Here is a 10,022-nt window from a genome sequence, read left to right on the forward strand (position 1 = left end):
GGATTGTTGATATAAAGGGCCAAGAAGAAATAAAAAGAGAAGCATATCAGCATTTCAAGAGATTGCTTTCTTTAGATCAAGAGGAACAAAATTATGAAGACTTCTTAAGGCACATTCCTAAACTAATCACAGAAGAGACAAATGGTGTTCTAACAAAAGAAGTGGATGAAGATGAAATTCAGCGAGTTATTTGGAGTCTTCATTCAGATAAAGCTTTGGGGCCTGATGGCTTCTCCATCTCCTTCTATCGCTCCTTTTGGAAGCTCATTAAAAAGGACCTTTTAAAGATGATCTGTTGGGTTTTCAAAAAAAAAGAAACTAAGTGGAAACACCAACTCCACTTATCTCGTCCTCATCCCCAAGGAATCCAAGCCTTCCTCTTTTAACCGTTTCAGACCCATATCCCTTTGAAATTCCTCTTATAAAATCATCTCCAAAATTCTGGCCAATATTATTGCCAAAAAACCAAGGAGCCTTTTTTCCCAATAAGCAACTCATGGATAACATAATGTTGGTTCAAGAAGCCATTCACTCCAGCATGTCTAGAAATGAAAAAGTCTTCATCCTAAAATTAGACATGGCCAATGCCTTTGACCAAGTCTCTCATTCTTTCCTTACTGTTGTTCTCCAAAAGTTTGGGTTCTCTTCCGACTTCATCGGTCTCATCACAACTTCTATAAAGGGACCTTGGATAGCCCGTCTTGTTAATGGAAGACCAGGGAATTTTTCCAAAATTCAAGAGGTATAAGAAAAGGATGCCCTCTCTCTCCTTTTCTCTTTATTATCATGGCAGATTCTTTAAGTCAAAGCTTAGAACATAGCAGGCAGAATGGCACCATAACAGGCATATATTACAGCAGGGGTCTCAAAAGCATCAATCACTCACAATTTGCGGATGACACCCTTTTTTTAGGCGGGGCCTCGTGTATAGTTGCGAAAAGAATTAAAAAAACCTTGGACAGATTTCTAGAAGTCTCGGGCTACGCTCTAAATAACCATAAATGTTGCATCTATGGTTGGAATACTTCAGCAAGAATCCTTCAATGCATTTCATAAATATTTGACATCCCCTTTAAGGCAAATTGGGATCGTTTCAAGTATTTGGGACTTCCAATCTTCCAAGAAAATGTGAAAGCAGAGATATGGACAGTTTACATTGACAAAATGAAAACAAAAAATACATCACTGGGGAATGCAATCGCTCAAACTAGCCGGAAGAGTCATCCTAATTAAAGCAGTCTTATCAACCCTCCCACTGTACCAATTTGCAATTATTCAAGCTCCTATATGAATTCAAAAGCAGATCGAACTTATCATAAGAAAATTCCTTTGGCAAGGGGGTAAAGTTGAGTCAAAAAAATTTAGTCTAATAAACTGGAAACAAGTGACAACACCATATGAGAATGGTGGCATCTCCATTCGACTCTCGAGATTGATGAATATAGCTCTCAGAGCAAAAATAATCTAGAGATTCATAACAGGAGATCCCTCTTGGTGGAAACAAGTTCTGGAAGCAAAATACTTGAGCTCTTCTCGTCAGCAACTTCTAGTTTCAAAAATCCCTATCAGGCCTTGTTCGCACATTTGGAAGCTTATCAGGAAAGCCCTTCCATTAATAAAGGATAATACTTCCAGAGTTCCAAGAGGAGGAAAAGATATCAATTAGTGGAGAGACAGCATCATGGGATCTCCCCCTTTCAGAATCATGAAGATAATTCATGCGATGGTTAGCTTCCCCCAGTTTTCCCTTTCAACCTTAGCAATCAATGGAAATTGATTACCACAAACCTTAAGGGAGCAGTGCCTATAAGTCTTCGAACCCAAGATAACTTCAAATGGAATCCAACTAGAGGGGTTTATACAGTTAAGTCAGGGTATGTGAAGCTCCAAGCAAACCTTGGTCTACCATTTTGGCCTCAATGGAAAATAGAAAGCTTACCAAAACTCAAATTCTTTGTGTGGGCAATGCTCAAAGGCAATATTCTTACAGCGGACAATCTCAGAAAAAAGGTATTCATGGGCCTTCTAGATGCCCATTGTGCTGTAAAAATGAAGAAACAACCCAACATCTTTTTTTAAATTGCAACTTTTCTAAAGACTGTTGGCTGAAGCTTATTCATCCGATAGAGGTCAACATCAATTTCAATCTCTCTCTCTCAGACTTCTATGATAATTGGAAAGCATCCTATCTGTATTCTTTTAAGAATAAAAATTTGATTAAAAGATTTTGGAGTTGTCTCCCTTCTTTCCTTTGCTGGCAAATATGGCTTGCTTGCAATAAGAAAATCTTTCAAGACAAAAAGCCTGAAATTAGGAAAATTCTAGCCAAAGCTTGGGGGCTCGCTTCAGAATTTATTCATGCTAAAGGAGCAAAGAATTTGGATCTGAGCATTCTCCAGCATGAAGAGAAGGCATGGATCAATTTGATCCTGGATAAACCTCAAGTTAGGAACTATCCTCCTCCCACTCTTAGCAAGCCAAAAGACTGGAAAATTAGATTGAAAGAAAAGGACTTTCTAATGTGGATAAATTCTTTGAAGCATCCATGTCTTTTCTTCGATGGAGCTTCAAAATCTAATCCAAGAAAAGCAGGAGCAGGTGGTTATATTCTTGAACAAGGAAATGCAAGTTCAATCTCCTTTGAATGGGGATTGGGTATAGAAACAAACAATAAAGCAGAAGCATACGGGTTTCTCCTGGGATCCAAAATTCTAAACAAAAGAAACTATATGAATCCAGTCATTATTGGGGATTCCTCAATATTAATCTAGCAAATGGTTTCTAATACAAATCCAAAAAATGTTGAACTCAATCAGATTGTTTCCCGTATTCGACATCAGCTAAAAAATTTGGGGAACGTCTCTTATTTTCATATTTTAAGAGAGCATAACAAGGTCGCTGATAAACACGCAAACAATGCGTGCGCTCGATCTCTGGGAGAAGTCAAAATCAATGATGAAATTCATTACAATGATATTCCATAAATCAGCGAATTGTCTTCCACACAGGCATGATTTTCATGTGAGCAGAAATGAGGGGCTAATCCCCTTGGAGATGCATTTTTCGAGTTTGTCTATCCTTTTTAATCTTTTGAGCAATCTTATCACTTTTTCGAAGTCAAATTCGATAACCCAGTTGTCACGTCGTGGGCATGGGATGCTCTCTCTTAAATCCCAGCTCCATATCCTCTCTGTCAGAAGTGTATTCCCCTCAAAATCCTCAGCGTCCTCTTTGCTCTGCCCCAAGCAAATTTTTTATATTTTTGTCTCTCATTCTTCTCGTGATGCTATACTACCTGCTCCTCTATTTTCCAAAGTTACCTACCCTCCTCCTTTTATATCTCCTCTCTTCACTCAATGCCTCCCATCTCTATTTCGACCTCCTCTCCTTGAGTTGCAAAGTGCTCTCCTGTTGATCCTTTCTGCTCTTTCTTCTACTCGCGATTGGGCAGTGATCGATGTGTTTGGTCTTCCTATGTCTTGCTTGCCTTTTGCATTTCAGAGCGATCCTCTGTATTGTCTTTTATGCCTTCTTCTGACTGAACCAAAGTCTTCCACATCCGCTTTTTGTAGTCTGTCGGCAAAGGTTCTTCATTGCCTCATTGAGCAAATGGATCCTCTAGAGCGCTCTTCAAAAAATGACTCATGCGTTCACTACAGAGCAAACAAATTTGTAATAGATCAGTTAAGGGAGACAGTCAGGCAGATTCGTTGCCAGACAAGAACAGAGAACGCATATCTTATGAAGCGTCTCAATGATCAACATTCAGAAATTGACACTCTGAACAATAAATGCTCTCATCTTGAAAACTCTGTCACTTTCCTCAGAGAAATCACCACCAACAAAACTAGAGAAAACTCAGTCACGGTGGATTGAAGTAGCAGGAATAAAGACAAAGATGAGACTACAGTGAATCAACAGTAGATGGTCCCTGCTCTCAGTTTGTTTCAGAATTTTCTCGTTGTTGTACAATTTGTCTCAGCGCCAGTTTTAGTTGTCCCTTATCTAAGTGATATTTTTTATTATGAAATGTAAATGTAAGTTTTTATTACAACAGTTTGTAAGAATTTACAAGAAAGATGTAGTAGGGAAGTTCGAAATCTATGATAATAGGATAGCAGTTGATTTCAGTGGAGCAAGTCTCGCTCTCTTCCTCTCCCTAGCTAGTTCCAGAAATTTTGTAATGGTAGCTTGCTCCCTCAGCTTTTTGAAAGCAATACCAATATCCGAATTTGTCAAGAAAAATAAATGATGCTTCCTTATTTACCCTTATCTTGGCTTCTTCAACATCTGATGTAACCCTGTTGTTGTAACCCTAGTTACCGTCACACGTTTGAGTAGAGGGACACAAAAACAACACTATAAACCTTCGATCTTCTTCTCCTTCTCTTCGATGCTTAAGAGGCTTTCTTCCTTCCTTATCTCGCACTTCTTTCTTCTTCGTAGATGCTTGATTGATTTGCTCCAAGAGAGGTCGAGTCCTCCTTTATATAGTGATTTCTCCATGCAAATAAGTCGACTTGACATCTTCCTTAGGCCGACTTGTCCTTTTGATAGATCAATTTGCTTCTTTTGAGGACCGACTTGATTGTGCACTTGTGACAAGGTCTTGGAGGGTCTTTTGACTCTTACAATGACTCAAATAAATATGTAACATGCCCAAGAAGGGTCTCTCATACATGACAAAGACTCTTTTGACTTGTAGACCACATGACAAGCCCTAGAAGCTCTCAATGGGAGCTTTATCTACAAAAATAAAATTCCTTGAGCATGAAACCCATGTCTCAAGCATAACAAAAATAATTTTATTTTTCTTCTTTACATCAATTACATAAAATCATGATTACACGTCATTATAAAGACCGAACCTAGTTACATATTTCAACATTTTATATAAGGATAAAGAGGAAAATTCAAACATATACAAGTGGAATTATTAAAGGAATTTATAAAGGTGTTTAAAGTCCATTAAAAAAATGACTTCATTATATTTTGAAGAATGGAGTCTATAATGGAAGAGAAAGGAAGATTTTCATAAACTTCATATAACTATGCTTCAATGCTATTTAGAATTAAAGGGACTCTTGCAGGAAAATATGTCATTATTTCTATCTCACCCATCGAAGATAAAATTATATAAACCCTAAACTCACTAACCAATTGGTGATTCCTGAGTCAAATATAATTGAAAAATTAGACCTCTAGAACAAAAAACAATATGACATATCTGATTCACAATTAAACAATGGGGACTATACATTTATATCGCAATTCTCTATTCAATCCCTATGAGGCGATCAAGGTGACATTATTTTGGGTTCGCCCAAGATGGAATCACTAAGGGCTTTCAATTAAAATACGAGGAAAAAGTTTCTGACATTTTCCTACAAGAAGAAAAAAATAACGCTACAAGACATTACATTGAAACCAGATTTAGTAACACTAGAAGACATAAAAGATATCTCAAAAGTAATCTTTCAAGAAAGTCAAAAGTCAATGCAAAATATGCAAAAGGAAGTTGACAGGATTATCGCAGAGAAAACGAAGAAGTTACTCGTCTCAAGGACCATGGCGAGAAATTACTCAGTCAAATTAAGAAACTTAAAAATGATAAAAAAATCATTGAAAAACAAATTAGAACTTATCACGAAATAAGTATCAAAGTCTTCAGACATAACAGTCCAAGTTGAAGAAAAAAGAACGAATATTGATCCAGTCAATATCACAACTCAAGAAGATGACAAATCAATTGAAGTAAAAACATATTCAGATGTTGCAGTTCAGACAATGAAAATTCCAAGTGAAGATTTTGTAACCAACTCAACAACATCAATACTTGAAGTAAATCAAGAAATTTCCACATGCATGATAAGGGAAAATCAAATCACAAGAACTCCTTATCAACATCCAAATCACAAGAGCAGACATCTCAATCAGTCTGCTTATTTGTATCACTCAGAATAGAAACAACAGACTTATGTTCCGAAGAATAATGATGTCTGCACAATCAAGTATTATGATAACAATTTATCCCAACTATCAAATAATTGCAAAGTTCCACAGAAGATTGATTTAGGATGGTTAGATCCCTTCTCAATTCGACAATTTTGTTTATCACTCAGAGGATCCTATCATCTTGTATCATCGAAGATGACAACTCAAAGAACTTCGAAAGATACAAATAGATTACAAGACAAAGAAACAAATGACATGTCTTATTAGCAATAAGCTTTGAGGACAAAGCTTTCTGAAGAGGAAGGCAATGTTATGAATATAATTTATAAAATATATATATATATATAATGATTAATTAAATAATGATTAGTATAGAAGAGGCATATCTCTAAGGACATGACCATTCATGAAGGGGACCTAACTAAGTATATAAGCGGGCCCTCATTTTTAACAATCTCATCTCATATCTATAGTACATCCAAACATTTCTATATAAATTACTGTCCTATCATGGATATTTATATATTCCAGATATGCTGAATATTCCGCTGTGTATACGTCAATACAAATCTTGTTCGTTACATTGGTATTAGAGCATAAACGAACTTTGTTCGTTACACTCATTTATATAGAGCTTAATGTCTAATAAAGACGTAGTTAGGTACAAAACATAACGTAATCTGAACCTCTTTTGACCACCACTCTAACTCATCATCAGGTTATGGCCTTTAATTTGAACTTTAAAAACAATTACACAAATGGTTCTCCAACTCTACCCCGCATCTCTAACTTCACTTGCAGCAGAATTTTCTTCCAATTATTATATATTTAAAAGCAGAAAGGATACTAAACAGGAATATTTCATTTCAACAAACAAGATTAAAAGTTGCCCATCAATAATATCTTAGGGGTCAATGTCAAACAGAAAAGATGTATAAGAATCTCACAAAAAATAGCAACCGAAAATGGTTTAGGAAAAATGTCATTGAATTTATACAAGCAAGTTTAGAAAAATATGAATGAAAAGGGAAGTCAGATTCCAATAACAAAAATACCTTAATTTTCCCATCCTGTGAACCAGAAGCCAGTATCTCTGAATCTCGACTGAAGTCAACACAGAGGACAGCATCATCATGCATCATAAAGGAATCCTGAAGATCATTTTGTCAAGACCATAATTACTAATAAACTTAATACAACGGTGAAAACTAACAGTGGATTGAATCGAACAATGCTGAGGATTCCACTAGACAGCCACCAGGAATAGCTTATCAAACTATCGTGAATGAAATAATTTTATGCATTGTGTTGTCATGCAAATGCATTGTAATATGAAACTTCTGCATCAGGCATTGGTTCTCAAAATTCACTTCATCAAAATATAATTGATTAGCTTGCAAGTACTTAAAATAATCATTGATCAAAACTAATTTGTTCATCACACCTAAACACACACATAACAAACAGACCACAATGCAAACAAGATTAACTTCAACTGAAAGCAAGCACTTGAAACAATCTACAATTCATACATCAGCTTGATACTGAAGATCCTTCTTAAGCTTCCCACTGATGTAGTCCCAGACCTGGTACAAGAAAGAGTATATAATTAAATCACTCATGCAAATGATCTAAAGTAGTAAACTGAAAACTCCAGTTACTCTAAGATATATCAGTTTGACGAATTTACCTCTATGAATCCATCAACTGAGCAAGAGACAAGGTATTGACCATCTGGAGAGAAACGAGCACATTCTGGGTGGCTTTGTTTCCCAAACTGCGCAAATACCACAAGGCCAGTCAATTCTACTCAAAATTCGTGGAAACATAAAGCTAAAGAAATTACACTTTAGTGCATAACAGCTTAGATATCTAAAATCCAACCCCTATCTCACTAACTGGTAAAGAGCACCATTAGCATCCTGAATAGTCAAAAAATAAGAAGATGTTCAATCAATTAAGAAAAGTCCCAATGAACCTGCTACCCTTCAATTTCATATCAGGATGACTACATTTTTTTGCCAGATTTGTCCCAGCATCTCAGTAGATCTTGTGCATGTTTTGAGATGATGTTTGAGCCCAATGTTCATGATCAACTGCACCTTCACGAGGGCTATCTTATATCGAGATGAGCCAAAAGTTGTAGCTATGTATCTCATGCATTGTCAATGCATCAAGCTTAGTGACTATGCAAAGTGTTTTTTTACATGGGTGGTTGCTCTAGACCCTTGTGGTTTGTCATGGCCTGTCCTCTTAGTCGGAGTCCCCATTTCTAGGCTAGTCCTCCACTTGTGGTTTGTACTAACCATCTCTTAGAGGTCATTTATGGCCAAGGTGAGTGCACAGAGATCTTGGTTCAATCTAGACACATGACTTAGAGATCCCTAAGGTTTTTTTTCACTTCACCACTATGTAAAAGTCATGCTAATGTATTGTCAAAATTGTCATACCTAGAAGCACACATACCTTTTAGCCTAAGCATGGATCTATGTATGTATTGTCACACTTTGAACTAGGTACTCGTCTCTCTAGCACTTTTGGGTTATATGACATGTATTTGGCACTTGAGATCATGTAAAACCCATGTTGCAAGAAACTCCCCCCCTCCCCCCCTCCCCCGCACATATCGACCATGTTTTCATATCAAAATGCTAAAACACGACTAAAATGTATTTCCTTTTATTTGATTTCATCCCTTTACTTAAACTTTTAACATTACTGTTAATTGTTTCAAGATGTTTGTGAGTGGTTCCAACCTCATCGGACTTCATATGGAAAAAGTAGAATTTCATATCCCATTCAAAATTCGGCAGATTTAACATTTTTTAGGATTTAAAGATTGGTAGGATTGCAACATTTTCATTAGAACCTATCATGTATGAGGGTATGGAATTGCAAGTTAATCAAGAGCACCAAGCCCTTTATGTACCTCGATGTCCCTGATATTTCTTGTTGGACTCCTCTATCGTGTCCTTAGCAAAAATGTACCCTTCACTCAAACCAAAATCATTGATTAGGCATGCAAAGCTTTATCTACCATATTTAAAAGCTTGGTTTAGGTAGCTTCATCAAAATTGGGTGTGTTATGTCCCTAGAGGATTGAGGTAGAAGCAAAAGGTGATACTAATGATGAGGATCCCAATACAAGTGATCGTAAAATCAGTGTTGCATGATTCTCCCCCCCGCCCCAAAGGATACAAGGCCAGAACCGCATTCCGTACGGATCCTTGGGTGATCCTCTGGCGCAACTGTGCATCCAAAAATCGAATCTGCAGTTTCGCCGTATTGAGGCGATTCCTGGAAATATGCAACCACGCAGGCCCGATCCGCGGATCTAGAAAAGGATATGTCGTGGATCCATGCATGTTCAGGCATGGGATCCACTTGGATCCCGAGCAGATCCGGAGGGAGACGAGCAGTTCTGCGGGGGGCTGATTTATAATTTACTTATTTTTAATTTCTGTGACTTAAGTTGGGTTGGGGCTCCAAGGTGCTCCCTTGATGCTCCTTAGATGCTTCCCTAGATGCTCCCTCATTGTAATGTTAAATTCTTAAAGTAAAAGTGACATTCTCCTTTATCTTTCATTTTCATCCTTTTACTTATATTTTTAACATTACCATGAAATGACTCGGATGTGTGAGAGTGGCTTCAGCCTCATCAAACTTCATATGGGGAAAATAGAATTTCATATCCTATTAAAAGTTCAGCAAACTTAATAGTTTTAAGGAAGTTGGGACCAATGGGATTGTGGCATTTCATTAGAATGTATCACGTATGAGGGTATGTGATTGGCATTTAATCAAGAGCACCAAGCCCTACATGTACCCTAGTTTGGTGGTGTTAATTGTTGAACTTCTTTGTCATGGGCTTAACAAAAAATTACCTTTCAATCAAGCCAAAATCATTGATCAAGCATGTAAGCTTTTTCTACCATATTTTAAGGGTTGGATTAGGTAGTTTGATAAAAAATGGGCAATGTTGACTAATATCCCTAGGAAATCAAGGTAGAGGTAAAGGCTAGACAAGAGGCGAAGAATCTAGATTCTAGATGGTTGATGCTCAAATA

At 36.9% G+C, this 10,022-nt stretch overlaps 1 protein-coding gene across 1 annotated transcript in view; it reads right to left on the reverse strand.

Moving 5' to 3' along the window:
• Positions 1–10,022, reverse strand: part of LOC149199265 (suppressor of mec-8 and unc-52 protein homolog 1-like) — a 197,214-nt gene that overhangs the window by 148,599 nt on the left and 38,593 nt on the right. The window contains exons 2-4 of the mRNA XM_089400518.1: positions 7,646–7,761; positions 7,488–7,541; positions 7,011–7,106 (exon numbers count right to left, since the gene is read on the reverse strand). Of these exons, the coding sequence (XP_089256644.1) occupies positions 7,011–7,106; positions 7,488–7,541; positions 7,646–7,761 (266 nt within the window). The remainder of the gene's footprint in view (positions 1–7,010; positions 7,107–7,487; positions 7,542–7,645; positions 7,762–10,022) is intronic.

Source organism: Pinus tabuliformis, chromosome 2_1 (assembly GCF_031772625.1).
Source record: "Pinus tabuliformis cultivar Carrire ecotype Pingquan chromosome 2_1, CPIR1, whole genome shotgun sequence".
NCBI lineage: Eukaryota > Viridiplantae > Streptophyta > Pinopsida > Pinales > Pinaceae > Pinus > Pinus tabuliformis.